We start from the raw sequence: 19,810 nt of genomic DNA, 5'->3' as shown, positions 1-19,810 counted from the left end.
CTGAGAACCACTGGTTCACATGCAGCTTCTCACCAGCACTGAATTTGTTATAGGAGAAGCACAGAAGATCTTTCAACATCTCCATTTTAGGCCTTTATTTTTGGAGGCTAATGATTCAATGTTAAACACTCAGGGCTGGAACCTTGGAGAAATGGTCTAAGAAATACTGTAATTTATTTAATTAAAGGAACTGTCTACACTTTGCAAGTGCTAAACAGATGGTTGTAGTACAAGCTGACCTTAAAATATTCTAAGAACAAAGCCTAAAAAGATAAGCCTTCCCATTAGAACTGCAAAATGTAACATTAGAATGTAAAGATTTTGGTCTTCAGAACCTTCCATGTAATAAACAACCTGTCACTTTCCTATCTCTATTGGGTGCCTCTGGTCACCTTCCTTCTCCTTCACTCCCATGTGCAAACACCTAGTCCTGGTGCCTCTGCATCTCCATTGAATAGCTCTTGAATCAACTGATTTTTCTCCCCTTCCCCTGTCACTCTGCCAATTCCATCAACATCACATCTCACCAAGGCTATTATAACCTCCAACAGGAATTCCCATCTGCTCCTGCTCTAAACCAATACTGCCAGAGTGATCTCTTCAAAGCACAAATCTGATCATGTCTCTCCTCTATTTAAAAATCCTTCCACGAGCTTCATCTTTGGAGTTAATGGCTGCTCTAGACCTGATCCCTGGCCTGGTCTCTTTGCACCCTCACTCTTCATGTCCTAACTGTTGTTGTTCAGTCGCTCAGTCATGTCTGACTCTTCACGACCCCATGAACTGCAGCACTTCATGCTTCTCTGTCCTTCACCATCTCCTGGAATTTGCTCAAATTCCTGTCCAATGAATCAGTGATGCCATCCAACCATCTCATCCTCTGTTGCCCACTTCTCCTCCTGCCCTCAATCTTTCCCATCATCAGCATCTTTTCCAATGAGTTGATTCTCTGCATCAGGTGGCCAAAGTAATGTTCTAACTCCACTGGTCTTATTCTACTCCCTCAGATCACCATGCTACCTCCTACCTCAGAACCTTTGCACATACTCCTCCCTCTCAGGCCTGCCCCCTCCCACTCCCAGATCAACAGTGACTCTTCTTCAGATCCTCAGACTCTAACTCAAAGGTCATTTTTTCAGATAAGGCTTTCATGCCCAAGCACCACCATTTTGTTACCTGCTGTGGGTTTTTTGTTTTCCCACAGCATGTGGCACAGTTTTCATTTATAGGTTTGTGAAGTCTTGATTAATGTGATTATTGACCCAGTAGCCTACATAATTCAAAAGTTTAGGGGCAAGGAGTATTTCCCTAACAACTAGCACCAGGACGTAGGAGGTGCTCAAAAATGTTTGTTGAATAAATGAAAACTTATCCAACAGAGTATGATTTGAATGGTAAGATCACGTTTCACACCATTCACATCAGAGAAACAGCAAGAGGCCCAGAGATGAGAAAGTGAAAAGAAATGTGTTTCTGTTGTCTTGACCATAGGTGACCTGTTTTGCCGGGCTGAGGGTAGTTTAAAGGTCAAATTTATTAGGAGATTAAGAGGTGTATTATACACAGACTATAAATACTGCACAGCTGGCTTTATTCACAGTAAAGCACAGAGATATAGTCCGTGCCGATCTATTTTGTGGATACTCTTGTTCTTTTGTTCCAAGAAAAGTTTGCGCCGTAAGACTTGGACTTAGGTTTCGGAACCTTTCTCTCCTCAACGTCATAGCTCCATCCATTTTTTTCTGCAAAGGCAATTGCATATTCTTTCGTACTGAAAGTCAGAACCAGGTTGGATAAGGGATCAGCCATTGACGCCCAACCCATCAAAGGATTTTCCCATCTCTCTCTGGTATCAAACTCCATCTTCCATTTCTTTGTGTTGTTTACTCCAGACTGCATGTTATTGCGAGCAGGAACAAAGATCCTGGCTTTTCTAGTTTTGATATGCTCTTCTGGAACACCAGTTAAAGGAGTAATATCCAATTTTTCATGAACTGTTATGAGTTGCGTGTCTCGAGTTTGGTCCTGTGCCAGCCTCCATGTGGAAGTGCTCAACAACCTGGTCGAAACCTTGGAAACGGAAACGGCAACTACAGTCGCTACCCTTCTCCCCAGCAACGCTTGCCTCAGCACCACTGACATTGAGACCGCCGCCATCTTGCTACAGGCAGACACTGCTGGGCAGATCTAAAGGAGGAAGTAGTCCAGGGGAAAAAGCACCCGGCTGCAGCAGACTTTTGTGCCTGGAACACTGAAAGATTAAGGCAGAAAGCAACCCGCCAGGACCAGCTTGCTAGAGACAGAATTTGTATTTGGTAAATGGGATTATTCCAGACTATCTCAGGTCATTTATCAGAATCCAGAAAGCCCTATAAATGGACCAGCATTAAGGAGAGGCAGATGTTTCACCATGGGTGGAGTATGTGTAATCATAAAGTAAAAGACCATAAGGGGGAAGGGAAACTCAGGAGTCTTCCCTAAGTGAGATGTCCTTGGATAGCTGCATCTCAGAAGCTCTTAGCTTAGTTTTGATTAAAAGGGAGCTGCTGCTGCTGCTGCTAAGTCGATTCAGTCGTGTCCGACTCTGTGCGACCCTACAGACGGCAGCCCACCAGGCTCCGCCGTCCTGGGATTCTCCAGGCAAGAATACAGGAGTGGGTTGCCGTTTCCTTCTCCAGTGCATGAAAGGGAAAAGTGAAAGTGAAGTAAAAAGGAGCAGTAGTACCTTATTTGTACTCTTATGACTTATTGGCTATATCTTCAACTGCTTAGTTAATATTTACCTGCAAACTTAATACAGACGTTTGGCTCTTCAGATACATAAAGCAATCTTCTTAATGTTAATTGTCTGAAAGTCTTTAAGAAGCTAGCTTTGGTCTTTGGCAAATGACAGAAATTGTACTGGATCTACTGACAAACTATATTCAATAAGCTGGACCAAAAATTAAGTTATAAACACCTGCTATAGCTATTAAATGAGCTCGTGGCCCAGTCCCTGTATTAGCAGTAGTAAAAACATTTCAGTATTTCAGGGCCTTGGGGCTGATACTCCATCACCCCTTTGGAAGATTTTGTCATCTGAACTGCAAGACATTCTGAATATGGCTAATTCTGTCACTCTTTCCTCAGTTTCTCCCCCAGGAAACGGCATTTAAACGTCTCTAGCTCTGTTAAAGGCCATTTGTAATCACAAACACTTTGAAACAACTGCCGTATTCGGTCGTCCTTTGTAAGTCATTTTGAAAGCAAAATCATAAGGAGGTCACCATCACTCCACGAGAGCTGAGGGGCTTAAAACCACAAACACATTCAAAAGGAAAACTGGGTACTTTTTATTATCCTTAATTTAAATGACTTCAAGGGAAACCCCCCACCCCTCCAAGACGTTACAGAGATCCCAGTGCCATTAAGTCTTCAAATAGACGCTACAACTTTAGACTACATCTCAAGAAGAAATCTAACCCCATCACAGGGGCAGGGCCGATAAGGAAATTTCTTCCTACGATTCTTAGTGTTGAAAGGATGCCTTCTCACTCAACTTCCAGACACTAACTTTCCAGAAGGAAAGTTAATAAAGGGGACACCTTGGATGCAATGCAGATGCTATTTGCAGAAGGCGCTGGAAGCGGCACGTCTCCCACCCCACCCTCGGCCCCCTGCCCCGCCCCGCCGCGGCCTGGTCGTCCCCCGCCCCCGGGAAGGAGGGGCGCGGCCGAAACGGGGGGCGCGGCAGGGTCAGCGATCACCTACGTCCCAGGGCGCCGATGGAGCCCCACCGCTGGGGAGCGTCGGGCGGCGACGGCTCAAGTTAGTTTGGGCGCTCGGCCGGAGCCTGGGGAGGGGTGGGGAAAGGGGTGTTCCGGCCCGACGGGGCGGCCGGGGGAGGGGCTCCGGGACTGGGGGTCCCGGGGGTGGGCGAGGGAGGCTAGTCCCGGGCGAGGCCTCGGCCGCTCATCGCCGGTCTCGGCGCCTGAGCATAGGGGGCGGCGCTCTTCTCGGAGCCGGGGGCGGGGCCGCGCGCTCCCATACCGGCGGTCGGTGGGGGGCGCCGAGGGCCGAGCAGCCGGGGAGCGCCCGAGACGCGCGGGGGCGGCAGCTGCCGGACCCCGGGGCCTGGTCCGCACCGGGCGATGGCGGCGGCCGCAGCCGCGGCCCCTCGCCTCCGTCAGGCCTGCACGCGCCACAGGCCGCGGCCCGGACCAGCCCGGCGTCCCCGGCCGCCGCCGCCGTCCCGGTCCCGGCCCGGCCCTCTTCTGCTCCCGCCCGCGGTCCCAGCGCGGAGGCGGCCGCGGAGGCTCCGCCGCAGCGTGGGGCGGGGAGGCAGGGGCCGGGCTCGGGGCCCCCAACCCGCCGCGCCACCTGCGGAGCCCGCGCGCGACCCACCGCCCCAGCTCCCGCCAAGCGCGCGAACAAAACAAGTTGCAGGTCGCCGCCGCCGGAGGGGGGCGGGCGGGTCACTCACCCTCATCCTGCTCAGCGGGCTCGGCTCGTCCGGCCGCGGGGACAGGGAGGACCAGAGGACCACCAGCCCCAGGAAGCTGCCCACCACCAGCAAACTGCGTAAGAGGAGCCCGATCTTCAGCCTCATCTTCCTCCGGCGGCGAGAGGCGCACAGCCCGGCGCAGCCGCCGCCGCCACCGCTCTCCACTCCCCTCTCCGCCCCTCCCCTCCCTCCTTCCCCCTCCGCGCTCGCCGCCTCCGCCCGCCCCCGCCGCCCGGCGGCCGCCCTCCCCGCCGCCGATCCGGAACTCCCCTCACCGGACGGGCCGCCCCTCCCCTCCCTCACTCCCTCCCCGCCGCCGGGTCTGCAGTCCCCGCTCCGCCGCTGTCCGCTCGACCCCTCCGGGTCCTGCTGCCTCGCGACTGACTAACTTACACTCTTGCCCAGGGCTGTCCTCAGCCTCAGCCCCAGCCGTTCAGCACTTAAAAGCTGCCCGGGTCTCCAACTTTTATTGTGCATTGGGGCCGTAACTCCGGCCTTAACGCCTGTCCCCCCAACCCCATTCCCCCAGCCCCCGCCGCGGGGCCGGCAGGAAGGGAACCAGGAAGTCGGGGCTGCAGCTGCTGCCGCAGCTCCACGTGGCTGATTTATAGCCGGGAGGATTTTTTTCTTATTGATCGTTCTCGCTTCTTCACACGGCTCCTTAAGGAGGTGGATTTGTAACCGCCAGGCCCGGTGTGATGTGCAGATATCACCGGACCGCAGAAGCTCTCTTGGAAAGCGGACGCGTTGTACGTCGTCGCCCTGTCTCGAGCTAATTAGAAGAAAGCCAGCCTGGTGTGAAATCAGCAATACCTTGTTCAAGGGCTCAGTTTTGTATATCCCCAGGACCGAGGATTTGGGGGGAGGGGCTTAAAAACAATACTCCACCCTCATCGCCTCCTGATTCAGTCCCGATTTTTGCCACTCATGGAGGTTCCTTGATTTGTGTTTTTTAAAAGCCTTTCTGCCTGAAACTTACATTACCCAGGAAGGGATATTGACAAATGTTTACTCACATGCCCCACCCAGAGGAAATAATTTTTGTGCCCCCTGTCTCCCAATAAAGATGTCAGTCACCTCACCGCTGAGTGCACATGATTATGTTATCCGTGTGAGATAGCCTAATTGCCTAATGCAAGCTGAACAGTTTGTTTGATACCTTATCCTAAGTTTGGGGATGATAAAGATGGATACTTCTTCCTGTTAATAAAATTTGTCTCTTACTTGCAGGTACTTTAAAACAAGTATTTTTAAAACAAGGTTGTTCAAATCTCTAGAATGACATAGAGAATTTGAATCATCAGGCTAGATGAAGAATTTGACCAGACTAACTCCATATGCTTCATGACTTGGTTACAGTACCTAGTACATTGAGGAATTCCATAGATGCCCTCATGTCAGAATTTCCACACAATATTTGCACTGAACAACAGCGGGAAATGTAGAATGGATGACAGTATGGTCAGGTTTGTTCTTGGCTGGATAATTGTGCACAGTAATGCATGTCAGCTCAGTACATATAGCACCTGGAGTACTGTCAGGGCTTGAATACAAATCACTGTCTGACTCAGCATTTTTATCAACTGCTTAAATCAAAACCAGTTGCTTTTCCTATAGGACAAGGGAGACTTTGCTGAAGACCTTTTTTTTTTTTTAATGAAAAAGACCTGAAATATTTAATTAATGAAAGTATGTATCATCTAGGTCATGGAGAAGGTTACCACCCACTCCTGGGTCAATTCAGGTTCGTGTGGGGACCTAGGCATTACCTGTACCTAGGTGACTCTGACTCAGCTCATCTGTGCACCACCTTCGGAGAAACAGTGAAAGGAAGGTGTGCTTGGGGAAAGCTTTATTTAGATCAGAGTTCCTCAACCTCTGGATTCTAATGCCTGATGATCTGAGGCAGAGCTGATGTAATAATAATAGAAATAGAATGCACAATAAACGTAATGCACTTTAATCATTCCCAAATCATCGCTCTCCCCACCCTAGTCCATGGAAAAATTGTCTTCCACAAAACCAGTCCCTGGCACCCAAAAGATTGGGGACCGATGTCTTAGATAACTGGAAAGCGGGAACAGGATCATTTCTAGACCGCACTTGGGCTGTTTACAAATGAGGAGGATTCCTCCACAAAACTGCCTCCCCTAGACAGTCTGGGCTTGGAGGAGGTGACCTTCAAGGGGTCTTACCCCAATCACATGAGGGAATAATTCCATTTGAAATCAGCAGCTAAGGTCCACCAGGAGTAATGAAACCTCTCATTTGTGCTCTCATTTTCACAGTCAGAGGAGACAGTTTTTGATTATTAGGAAAACAGGAATCTTTATTTGTACTGTTATGAGCATAGTCAGGCAGGTGTGCACACTGAAATTGGTCCTTATTGCTTGCTAAGGTGAACAGAAGGAGTTTGGGGCAGAAATGGTATTCAGAGAAGACCGTGTTATCCCCTGTATGTTTTGCACAGAGAACTTAAAATATGTGTGAAAGGACACAAAATTAGAAGTTGACCAGTGGGTGTGTAGCTGTAAAAGCCCACAGTTCCTCTGAGCCTTAACAATGTTTAAAAGAAACTCAAAGTATAAAATACATGCCTATTGGCAACATTTGCAGCCAGGCTGCCTCAGCAGAATTGACACAGCTCTGCTAAGAAAATGAGCTATGTGTCCACAGCTTAGGTCAGGGTCAGTTAACCTCTCTGAACCTAGGGCTCTTATCTGCCCAATAGTGATTACAGTACCACCTTACTACATTGTCAAAAGGTGTAATGGAGGTCAAGTACATATGCAAATATAAGTTCAGATAGAGGAATGGGGCAAGTCCCAGTGTGGGGGGGTATAATTCTTTTTTTTTTTAATGAATACTATTGCAATTGTTGTTTAGTCAGTCATTTCCATCTCTTTTCGATCCTACAAACTGTAGCCTGCTAGGCTCCTCTGTCCATGGGACTCTCCAGGCTAGAGTGGTTTGCCAATTCCTTCTCCAAGGGATCTTCCCGACCCAGGGATCGAACCTGAGGCTCCTGCATTGCAGGCAGTTTCTTTACCACTGAGCCACCAGGGAAGCCCAAAGTTATCTCTTACTGCATAACAAATTACCTTCAAATTTGGGGTTTTAAAACAACAAACTCTGACTGTTTCACACAGTTCTGAGGGTCAGGAGTCCAGACTGACTCTGAGACCCTCCTCCCAGCTGGGAGGTCCTGGCTCAGCTGGATGGTCCTGGCTCAGGGTCTCTCCTGAAGTTGTTGCCAGGCTGTCAGCTGGGGCTGCGGTCATTGCTTAGTTCTACCTGGAGGAATCTGCCTCCAAGTTCACCCCCAAGGCCTAAAGGCAGGCCTCCCTGGCTACTGTGGGACGCTTGTCACGGGGCTGCTTAAGACGAGGCATCAGGCTTCCTCCAGAGGGAATGATAGGGAGGGAAAGAGGGAAAGAAAGAGAGAGAAGACTCCAGAAGCTGCACTCTGGTGCATTGTGGAAAGGGCCACGCAAAGGTGTAAATAATAGGAGGCCAGGGGCTTCGGAGGCTTAAGAACAGCGTTGGAAATCAGCATACTCCTTTTTTTCTCTTAGCATTTGTAGTAATTCAGTTACCATTATGCTATGCTGAAGTTTTTCAAAAAGAATCCAGATCTTAAATAATTGCTCATTTCTGATTATATTGCAAGGAAATACTCTGTGTACGGTCTTCACCTCTAAAATGAAGGCGTTGGACCAAAAAATCTTGAACACCCCTTCCAGTTTTGAAATTCTGAAATTGACCTGTGATGTTAATAGGTGGTTGAGACTTTTAAATTTCTATTCTTGTGTGGAATACAACCAAGTCAAATTCTGCCTCTATATATTCCCCCTCGCCCCCCAACCCCCCACCCCGGCATGGAATACTATTTCTGTAATAAGTTTAAAAAGATGGGTAATTCCTGAGTTGTGCTCATCTGGAATAAAGACTATTGTCACTGGGCTTCCATTTGATGAAGTTAATGGTCTCCTACAGTGTTGTGAAGGCATAAATGCTTATTTAAAAACACTTTTAGATTGAATGCCATAGAATACCGCCTCTCTGGGAGCCAGGGCTGTTTTCAGACTCCACAATTCAGAAGGGCTGTTCTGACTTGACCGTTTATTTAAGTGGTGAATGAAACACATTCTATCTCCTAACACTCTTGTTTGGAACTCCTTCAGCAGCTTCTCTTTTTGCTCTTAGAATTAAGCCCAAACCTCTCAATTTACTCCAAAGACCATAGCAAGCCTGCCTCTGCTACATCCACAGTCAAGTTCTCTTTTTTTTTCTGGGATCATAATGATAACGCAGTTATTCCCTTACTTGGAACACTCTCTTGGTTTTAAAACCAACTATCTCCCACCAAACTCCCAAGCATCCTTCAGAATCAGTTTATACATCCATTCTTCCAGAATGCTCCAATTCTCTTTAGACCCCAGCCCTCGCCGCATGCTCTCCAAGCCCCCGTCCACATTTGGTCATGGCATGTAGGGCTCAGCCTTAACATTGCTTACCCAGTGGTCTGTGACCCCATCAGGCCATTTCCTCGCCTGGTGTTGTCTTCCCAGATATATGCAGTGCCTGACACACAGGACCTGCTCTGCTGGGAGCCAGGAAGTGAAAGCAAATTCACACATGCTTTGTTTCACAAGTTCACTCTATGTTTTAAGCAAATTTGGAATCACTGTGTGATAGAAGATGCGCTGCACATATGTACGGAAGTAGAAAATATCCTTGTTAGAAAGCAACTGAAGAAAAGGTGAATTTTCTGGGCATCAGCAAGATGCAGTATGACATGCGTGCATGCTAAGTCACTTCAGCTGTTTCCAACTCTTTGCAATCCCATGGGCTGTAGCCCACCAGGCTCTCCATGCCATGGGATTCTCCAGGCAAGAATACAGGTTGCCATGCCTTTCTCTAGGGGCTCTTCCCTACTCAAGGATCAAACCTGAGTCTCTTGCATCTCCATTGGCAGGTGGGTTCTTTACCACTAGCACCACCTGGGAATCCCTGCACTATGACGTAAATGGGAAGTAAAAGATTTGAAATTAGCAGTTATCTACTCCCCTTCCAGCCTCTAACTCTTAGATCATTCGGGGTCCTCTCTCTGCATAATCTCTCTGCAGTCTATACCTCAGTTTCTTTATTTGTGTGCAATTTATATGCATGGACAGCAAGGAGATCAAACCAGTCGATCCTAAAGGAAATCAATGCTGAATATTCATTGGAAGGACTCTTGCTGAAGCCAAAACTCCAATATTTTGACCACCTGATACAAAGAGCCCACTCATTGGAAAAGCCTGATGCTGAGAAAGATTGAACGCAAAAGGTGAAGGGGCTGGCAGAGGATGAGATGGTTAGATAGCATCACTGACTCAATAGACATATATTTGAGCAAATTCTGGGAGATAGTGGAGTACGTGGGAGCCTGGCATACTGCAGTCCATGGGGTCACAAAGAGTCAAACAACCTAACAACTGAACAACAGCAGCTCCTCTGAAATGTCTGAAAAGGCTTCTAGGCACAGCCCATTATTAAAAATAACATAATCATTTTTATAACTAATAAAAATATCAGGTACTTCTGTCACTAAAAAATAAAAATCTTAGAAACTAAAGCTACATACTGCCCCCCGCTTCACCTCAGCTATGAAGTTCTTTACTTGTTTTCGCTAATCTTTATGAGTTTCAGTGTGTTTGTACAACTTAATACGTATAGAGGTGGGAGTGCTTTTTCTCCCCTGGGCTTTAATCATTTTGAATTAGCAGATCTTAAAAGGCGATACCATCTAAATGTTTTGTGAAAGTATTTTAGAGGTAGGTGGCTGTGCCCTTATGTAGGGGCAGGGGAAGGAGGGTTCACTGTTCTACATTTTTATCTGACCACAATGAGTGCTGTAATTCCTAGATTATAAACTAAAACTACCTGTCTGCTCAACAACTGGGAAGTTTATATGCACAAACTGTTGTTCTACCTTGACGAATTTCAGTTTTGAAGACTTTTTTCATGTCATTTAACCACACTCTGCTGAGAACTTGAATCTTTCTTCCGTGAATTTCATACCTTAATTTCATGAAATTTTAATACTTGAAGGGAAATTAGAAATGTGACTAGACAAGTCTCTCACTTTATGTATGACAGGTGGGTTCTCTGTGCCTCTTACTGACAAGAGTTTCTTTCTGCTCCACCTCTGTTGTGTCACAGTTATGCTTTGACAAATTAGCAATACAGTTGTTCATCTGTATCTGAGGCAGAGTGGTTTCAGGACTCCTGGGACCGAAATCCAAAGATGCTCGAGTCCCTTATGTGAAATGGTGTATATTTACATATAACCTCTACACATGCATATATAGTCCTAGCCAACTCTTTGCGACCCTGTGAACTGTAGCCCGCCAGGCTCCTCCATCCATGGGATTTCCCAGGCAAGAATACTGGTGTGGGTTGCCATTTCTTCCTCCAAGGGATTTTCCTGACACAGGGATCGAACCCAGGTCTCCTGTGTCTCCTGCCTTGGCAGGCAGATTCTTTACCACTGAGCCACCAGAGAAGCCCAATGTCTGCACATCTTCCTTTATGTTTTAAATCATCTCTAGATTGCTTGTAATACGTATTAGAGTATAAATGCTATTTAAACAGGTCCCATTAACTAGACAAATTCAAGTTTTGCTTTTTGGAAACTTCTGGAATTTTTCTCCTGAATATTTTCAGAATGCAGAGCCCATGGCCAGCCATATTACCAAGACAGAGCCTGGTTTGTCCTGAAGGTATCGGGTCTCCATATTAATGAACTGAGATTCTGGGCAATGCAGTTCGCCTAATCTCTCTGGCCGGGCCACAGTGGATGTAGCCGGATAAACAGAGTCTCTGCAGAGACGTGAAGAGGTATGGACCAGGAGAAAGACACCCAGGAGGAAGGGGGACATTCTCCTGCTCCTCCAACCTGCAGCCCCAAAGGCACTTGATAGGAACAACAAAGAAGCACTTTGCACCCTCTTCTGAATGGTTTTGATTAGTTACAATAAGATTGATCTGTTTTTAGTAATGGACTATGCGTAGAAGCCATGTCATACACTGTAGAGGAGATAAGCAAAGTTGCATACAAATGAAATTGACATGCAGGCTCAGTGTATGCAGAGTGGTACCCTAAATGATCCAGGAATTAGAGGCTGAACTGAGTGTTGGTGTGTTTGTGTGCACGCGTACTTAGTCTCTCACTCCTGTCTGACTCTTTGCGCCCCCATGGACTGTAGCCCACCAGGTTCCTCTGTCTATGGGATTTTCCAGGAAAGAATACTGGAGTGACTTGCCATTTCCTTCTTCAGGGTATCTTCCTGACCCAGGGATTGAATCCGCACTCCTGCATTGGCATACGGACTCTTTCACTGAGTCACCAGGAAAGCCTGGATTGAGAGTTCAGTTCAGTTCCGTTCAGTCATTCAGTCGTGTCCTACACTTTGCGACCCGTGAACCGCAGCACACCAGGCCTCCCTGTCCATCACCAACTCCCAGAGTCCACCCAAACCCATGTCCATTGAGTCGGTGATGCCATCCAACCATCTCATCCTCTGTCATCCCCTTCTCCTTCTGCCCTCAATCTTTCCCAGCATCAGGGTCTTTTCAAATGAGTCAGTTCTTCGCATCAGGTGGCCAAAGTATTGGAGTTTCAGCTTCAGCATCAGTCTTTCCAATGACTATTCAGGACTGATTTCCTCTGGGATGAACTGGTTGGACCTCCTTGCAGTCCAAGGGACTCTCAAGAGTCTTCTCCAACACCACAGTTCAAAACCGTCAATTCTGTGCTCAGGATTGAGAGTAGATATCTGGTAATTGTAAGCCTTATGTTTTCCAATGATGTCATTCCCCACCTTGCTGATGCCTGGAAATTTCATCCTTTTAGTTATTCTCTAACAACAATGAACAGGAGATTTTCTCTTAATTTAAAAGTGTGTCTCTGTTAGTGACTACTTGGAGAGCCACCCTGGGAGATGTGGGTCCAGAGTGCTGATCTTCACAAGAGCTCAAAATACTATCATTTAAAACTTTGGTTGTATAATTTTTCACTTGAGGGGCTACATGGCATGCATGAGTGTTATTGTGGTGAAAGTGAAGTGAAAGTGTTAGTTGCTCAGTCGTGTCCTACTCTGCGATCCCATAGACTATAGCCTGCCAGGCTCCTCTGTCCATGGGATTCTCCAGGCAAGAATACGGGAGTGGGTTGCCATTCCCTTTTCCAAGGGATCTTCCCAACCCAGGGATTGAACCTGGGTTTCCCTCATTTTGGGCAGAATCTTTATCATCTGAGCTGCTAGGCCTGTATGTAAACTGAGAGTGAAATATGGCATTCTTGTAGTTATTGATCAGGGACAATGCTAAATAGATCTTTTTGCAGAAAAAAATACTGTCTTTTAGATCATTTTAGTTCAGTTCAGTCACTCATTCGTGTCTGCCTCTTTGCGACCCCATAGACTGCATCACGGCCAGGCTTCCCTGTCCATCACCAACTCCCGAAGCTTAGTCAAACTCATGTCCATCACATCAGTGATGCCATCCAACCATCTCATCTGCCATCTTCTCCTCCCGCCTTCAATCTTTCCCAGCATCAGGGTCTTTTCAAATGAGTCAGTTCTTCGAATCAGGTGGCCGAAGTATTGGAGTTTCAGCTTCAGCATCAGTCCTTCCAATGAATATTCAGGACTGATCTTCTTTAGGATGGACTGGTTGGATCTCCTTGCAGTCCAAGGGACTCTCAAGAGTCTTCTCCAACACCACAGTTCAAAAGCATCAATTCATCAGCACTCAGCTTTCTTTATAGTCCAACTCTCACATCCATACATGACTATTGGAAAAACCATAGCTTTGACTAGACGGACTTTTGTTGGCAAAGTAATGTCTCTGATTTTCAATATGCTGTCTAGGTTGGTCATGGCTTTTCTTCCAAGGAGCAAGTGTCTTTTAATTTCATGGCTGCAGTCACCATCTGCAGTATTCTGGAGCCCCCCAAAATAAATTCTGTCTGTTTCCATTGTTTCTCCATCTATTTGCCATGAAGTGATGGGACTGGATGCCATGATCCTAGTTTTCTGAATGTTGAGATTTAAGCCAACTTTTTCACTCTCCTCTTTCACTTTCATCAAGAGGCCCTTTAGTTCTTCTTCGCTTTCTGCCATAAGGGTTGTGTCATCTGTATATCTGAGGTTGTTGATATCTCTCCCAGCAATCTTGATTCCAGCTTGTGCTTCATCCAGCCTGGCATTTCACATGATGTCTTTTAGATAATTGTATCTTTTGGCATATTGCAAGGAGTTTTGAAATTTGAATTTGAATTCCATTTTTTGCGGGTAGGGGGAATGGTCTTTGAGAACTTGGTCTTAGGGACGACTTCTATTTCTGAAACTATGTAAAAAAGATTTTTAACAAGCTAAATCCTTTTTGTTGTCTTTTATATTTATAGCTATTTCTATTCATTCAACAGTTTTTGGAGCCTACCATGTGTTTGGCATTTTTCTAGACTATGGGATACAGCAGTAAACTAGAGGAGCAGATATCCTAGTCGTCACGCTGTCTGACAATAAACAGGGTGTATAAATTGTTATATATAGCTATCAAATGCTGGTATATCACTTAGGTGCCAAGTATTATCTTAAGAGCATGTAAGAATAACTCATTTAGTTAAGTGGTATGTGCGTGTATGTGTGCTCAGTCATGTCTGACTTTTTGTGACTTCATGGACTATAGCCCACCAGGCTCCTCTGTCCATGGGTTCTCCAGGCAAGAATACTGGAGTGAGTAGCCATTCCCTTTTCCAGGAGATCTCCCTGAGCCAGGAATTGAACCTGCATCTCTTGTGTCTCCTGCATTGGCAGGCGCAACCAATGCACCTTTACCACTGTGCCACCAGGGTAACCCATTAAGTGGTATAGTAGAAGATAAAATGCTATGGAAAGAAATGAAGGGAAATGGGATTTGAAATGTGGACAGGAGTGAGGGAAGTTTTCAGTTTTAAAGAGCCTGAGACAGTCTCATTGAGGAGATAATATCTGGACAAGACCTGAAGAGCTGAGGGAAAAAGACAGTGGATGCCTGGGGGGAGGTGGCTTCAGGCTGAAAGTGCAATAGGTTACAGAGACCCTGAGGCAAGAACATTCCTGCTTGTTTGGGAAAAAGCAGGGAAGGAAGGAGAGCTTTGGCTGAGAACGTGAGGGAGAGCATTAGGATCTAAGTCACGACTGTGGCTTTAGCTTAGAGTGAGATGAGGGGCCCTTGACAGTGCCAAGGGGTGGCCTGGTCTAACCCATATCCATTTGGAATCACAGTTTCTGCTTCTGGGATTGGTAAGGAAAGGAACTGAAACTCAACATTCAAAAAACTAAGATCATGGCATCTGGTCCCATCACTTCCTGGCAAATAAAAGGGGGAAAAATGAAAATAGTGGCAGATTTTCTTTTCTTGGGTTCCCAAATCACTTCAGATGGTGACTGCTATGAAATTAAAAGATGCTTGCTCCTGGGAAGAAAAGCTATGACAAACTTAGCATATTAAAAAGCAGAGCCATCACTTTTCCAACAAAAGTCTGTATAGTCTAAGCTATGGTTTTTCCAGTAGTCATGTATGGATGTGAGAGTTGGACCATAAAGAAGGCTGAGCACTGAAGGATTGATGCTTTCGAACTGTGGTGCTGGAGAATACTCTTGAAAGTCCCTTGGATACCAGGGAGATCAAACCAGTCAATCCTAAAGGAAATCAGTCCTGAATATTCATTGGAAGGACTGATGCTGAAGCTGAAGCTCCTACACTTTGGCTACCTGATGTGAAGAGCTCACTCATTGAAAAAGACCCTGATGCTGGGAAAGATTGAGAGCAGGAGGCAAAGGGGGTGGCAGAGGATGAGATGGTTGGATGGCATGACTGACTCAATGGACATGAGTTGGAGCAAACGCTGGGAGATAGTGAAGGACAGGGAAGCCTGGCGTGCTGCATTTCATGGGGTTGTAAAGAACTGGACATGACTTAGCAGCTGAACAACAATCACAATAAGGAAAGGAACAAAGATAAAAGCAAGGACCAGTTAGGTAAGGGTAATTAAAAAATCCAGACAGGGGCTTATGGTAGCCTCTTGGACAAGAATTCCGACTGTGGAGGTGGTTAGAATAGGTCAGATTATGGATGTGTTTTGATTATTCTTCAACTATTATGGTTCCAAATCGTTGAAGTCGTGCTGCTTCCAGGCTCTCTGTAAGTAGTTAAATTAATAACCTGTAAAACAAACTCTTTAAAGGCTCTGGCAGTACCCATTATTTAAAGAAACTCTGTAAGCCATTACTCGGCAGTCTGGTTTAGATTTTCATGTGTACAGTATCTCTTCAAGCAGGACAACCTGTGCTTGGAGATAGAATCTCCCACATAACAATGGAAGTTTAGGTGCAGGGTCAACTGAGCTGATGAAAACAACTGAAAATACCATGTGTAATACCTTTATGATCTTTCTATAAATGTGTCCTTGGGTAACAAGAAAATCAAGAATCTAAGTGGCCAAAGTATTGGAGCTTCAGCTTCAACATCAGTCCTTCCAGTGAACACCCAGGATTGATCTCCTTTAGGATGGATTGATTGGATCTCCTTGCTGTCCAAGGGACTCTCAAGAGTCTTCTCCAACATCACAGTTCAAGAGCATCAATTCTGCGGCGCTCAGCTTTCTTCACCGTCCAACTCTCACATCCATACGTGACCACTGGAAAAACCATAGCCTTAACTAGACGGACTTTTGTTGGCAAAGTAATGTCTCTGCTTTTAAATATGCTATCTAGGTTGGCCATAACCCTCCTTCCAAGGAGTAGGCGTCTTTTAATTTCATGGCTGCAGTCACCATCAGCAGTGATTTTGGAGCCCAAAAAAATAAAGTCTGACACTGTTTCCACTGTTTCCCCATCTATTTCCCATGAAGTGATGGGACCAGATGCCATGATCTTAGTTTTCTGAACATTGAGCTTCAAGCCAACTTTTTCACTCTCCTCTTTCACTTTCATCAAGAGGCTCTTTAGTTCTTCTTCACTTTTTGCCATAAGGGTGGTGTCATCTGTATATCTGAGGTTATTGATATATCTCCCAGCAGTCTTGATTCCAGCTTGTGTTTCCTCCAGCCCAGCGTTTCTCATGATGTACTCTGCATATGACAGAGAGGCCTGGCGTGCTGCAATTCATGGGGTCGCAAAGAGTCGGACACTACTGAGCGACTGAACTGAATTGAACTGAACTGAACTGAATGTCAAAGACTCAGCAGACAAGTTAAGCTGAGAGGAGAAACCAGCTTTTGCCTTAGGGCTTTAACCAAAGCCTAAGGTGCCTGAGTGGGTTTCCCAGGAAATTCAACGGTAAAGAATCGGCCCGTAATGCAGGAGACGCAGGAGACACGGGTTAGATTCCTGGGTCAGGAAGATCCCCTGGCAGAGGAAACCCAATCCAGTATCTTTGCCTCGGAAATCCCAAGGACAGAGGAATCTGGAGGGCTGCAGTCCATGGGGTCGCAAAAGAGTCGGACATGGCTGAGTGACTGAACATAAACACACACATAGTACATATATTATTGCTTTAATATTGTCCATTAAAATGATATACTTTTATAAAGTTAAGCTTAGCTTTGTACAAAACAATGATACCAGTGATATCACAGGACTGTGGTATTACTTTTTCTACACTTATTAAGAGTAATACATAATTATCAGAATTAAAAAATTCATGTTCTACTTAATCATCTATTTTATCCCCAACTTTACTACACTTTAGAAATAACTGACTTATTATATGCCATATTTGTCTAGTTAATTTCATAAATAGCTGAACATAAAATGAATGTTTAATAGGTACTATATATAAGTTAATTTATTTTTATTTTATTTATCGAAAAACTTTTACTGAGGTTAACTTATTTTTTTAACAGTTTGTTTTGAAACAGTGAATACTCCTTGCTCACACCGATCGCATTAATGGAATCCCACTGATATGACATAAAATGTTCCTACGGCAAAACAAAATAAGTTAGTTAGCATACGGAAAGTTTTTTTTTAAGACCGGAATTTTTTGGTTTACAAGTAGCTAACCTGAGTAAAATACAGACATAGCTACTGTCTTGAGGTGATATTAATAATTCTGTTGCCAGAGATGATAAGTGACAACAAAAGCTGGCCATTAATTTCACACTTTGGATGCAGATTTCTTTTCCAATGATAAAATATACAAACTTTGGGTTTTGTGACTCAAATAAAAATAAAGAGGGAATTGTAGAATCTACATCTGGGGAAATTCTCAGGATAGAGACCTGTTTGGGATGATTTATGTGTTGTCTGAAAGCAAGGGTGTGGTTTCCTGGTTGTTCCTGGCTTTGTGGCTATTATTATCAAGTCTTTTTAAAAAGCCAAGTGTTAAGAGGTGGAAACTAGGAAGACAGGGTGAAGTCAGCAAAATAAAACTGAGGTCCATAGCCAAGGGGATGACTTAATAGGCTCCATTAGATAGGTTAAGGTAAAAAACCTACAAGATTTTCTTTTCCTGCATTTTAAAAACAAACACTTTGGCTACCTGATGCGAAGAGCTGACTCCTTGGAAAATACTCTGACGCCGGGAAAGACTGAGGGCAGGAGGAGAAGGAGGCAGCAGAGGATGAGATGGTTGGATGGCGTCATTGACTCAATGGACATGAGTTTGAGCAGACTCCAGGAGATAGTGAAGAACAGGGAAGCCTGGAGTGCTGCAGTCCCTGGGGTCCCGAAGAGCAACAGAACAACAAACAACAACAAAAAGAAAACAGAAATCTTTAGCACAAATCCTATCTACAGAGACTGGGCAGTTTTGAGGACAGGAGCTGACTGATGAACACTCACACTCATGGTGGGGCACGGACTCTGGGAATAAGCCCTTCCCTGAGTACCTACAACCGTAGACACATTGGCTGAGCTGTCTGTTATTCTGACCAATTAAATGTGACTGAGCTTCCATTACCTGTATTGTCCCATCAGGAGATTCAGCCATCAGGTAGATTTTAATTATTGAACCAAGACGTGAGTAATTAGAAAGGAGGAAACCTAAGAAGAAACACCAGTTCTTCTGCATTGCCTTACAGGTCGGAAACTGGGAGGCGCTTTTAATCTTTTTTTTGTTGTTTGAGATCGAAAAAGAAATATTCTTGGAACTTCCCTTGTGGTCCAGTGGCTCAGACTCTGAGTTCCCAAGGCACGGGGCCTGGGTTCGATCCTTGGTTGGAGAACTAAGGTCCCACATGCCACAACTAAGACCCGGCGCAGAGAAGTAAATAAGTAAAAAGAAATAGTCTTACATCTACAAGATAAACAGCAAGAAAATTGAGGAATGAAATACTTCTGATCAAGAGTGTGTAGTCAGTGTCCCTAGTGCTTGAGCCCTAACCCCACCATCGGTGGCTCCAGTGACCCTGTCTCCTGTCCTCTAAGAGTATCTCATCTTTCCTGTTCTCAGGATATGATTTAAACAGCCTGTTTCACATGTTACTCTAAATCACCTCGTCTTTTTGGAAATTGGATCCAGATGATAAATAATAAATGGTGACTTTGGCCTCACTTTCGACTGACTTCCTAGGCTTTAGATGGGAATCACAGGGACCCACCCATAAATATACATTTCAGTTGTCCTGGCGCCGAGCAATAATGGCTGGAGTTCATAAATTAAATAATAGCAACGATTCTGTCTTGCGTGCACTCTGGGGAAACAGCAGACAGATGCTCACTCTGGTTGGGAGCCAGAGGACTCAGGGCAGGCGGGGCAGCCCTGGAGGCAGAGTTGCCGGACAGTCCTCGTCCTGCCCGGATGGAAAGACTGCTGTTTGATGGTTGGTCTTTGCACCCATGTTGCACGTGCAACACTTACCTTCAAGGGACCAAAGAATCTCTGCTCTATATATTGTAGTGCAAGAGTCTCTCTGCAAACTATTAAAATAATTTATTTTACCTTCTTTGTTAGAAGACCGGGAGCAAGGTCAAAGTAACTGACCTGAGAACACCGTGTGTGCATGCATGCTCAGTCACTCAGTTGTGTCCAGCTCTTTTGTGACTCAGTTGTGTCCAGCTCTTTTGTGACCCCATGGACGGTAGCCTACCAGGGTCCTCTGTCCATGGGATTTCCCACGCAAGAATACTGGAGTGGGTTGCCATTTCCTCCTCCAGGGCATCTTCCTGACCCAGGGATCAAACCTGAGTCTCTTGCATTGGCAGGCAGATTCTTTACCACTGAGCCACCTGGGAAGCCCAACCTGAGAAAACACCACACTAGAAATAGGGTTTGAACCCATTTCTACAAACT

The 19,810-nt window shown here is 45.7% G+C and overlaps 2 protein-coding genes and 1 pseudogene across 12 annotated transcripts in view; 1 reads left to right on the top strand and 2 right to left on the bottom strand.

Moving 5' to 3' along the window:
• The window catches only part of GALNT7 (polypeptide N-acetylgalactosaminyltransferase 7), a 135,224-nt gene extending 130,566 nt beyond the window's left edge, over window positions 1-4,658 (bottom strand). For all 7 annotated transcript variants that reach the window (XM_081568306.1, XM_081568502.1, XM_081568402.1 and 4 more), the window contains exon 1: window positions 4,463-4,658. In XM_081568306.1, coding sequence (XP_081424432.1) covers window positions 4,463-4,588 — 126 coding nt within the window. In that variant the 5' untranslated portion in view covers window positions 4,589-4,658. The remainder of the gene's footprint in view (window positions 1-4,462) is intronic.
• LOC145537897 (NADH dehydrogenase [ubiquinone] iron-sulfur protein 4, mitochondrial pseudogene) lies at window positions 1,575-3,044 on the bottom strand (annotated as a pseudogene). Its single transcript, XR_014076475.1, has one exon. The product of XR_014076475.1 is annotated as an NADH dehydrogenase [ubiquinone] iron-sulfur protein 4, mitochondrial pseudogene (transcript).
• Window positions 3,727-19,810, top strand: part of LOC145537900 (uncharacterized) — a 303,657-nt gene continuing 287,573 nt past the window's right edge. For all 4 annotated transcript variants that reach the window (XM_081568860.1, XM_081568837.1, XM_081568849.1 and 1 more), the window contains exon 1: window positions 3,727-3,807. In XM_081568860.1, coding sequence (XP_081424986.1) covers window positions 3,765-3,807 — 43 coding nt within the window. In that variant the 5' untranslated portion in view covers window positions 3,727-3,764. The remainder of the gene's footprint in view (window positions 3,808-19,810) is intronic.

Source organism: Giraffa tippelskirchi, chromosome 1 (assembly GCF_054371585.1).
Source record: "Giraffa tippelskirchi isolate mGirTip1 chromosome 1, T2T-mGirTip1v1.2.pri, whole genome shotgun sequence".
Classification (NCBI taxonomy): domain Eukaryota; kingdom Metazoa; phylum Chordata; class Mammalia; order Artiodactyla; family Giraffidae; genus Giraffa; species Giraffa tippelskirchi.
Note: the sequence above shows the minus strand (reverse complement) of the source record. Positions and strands in the feature narration are given on the sequence as shown.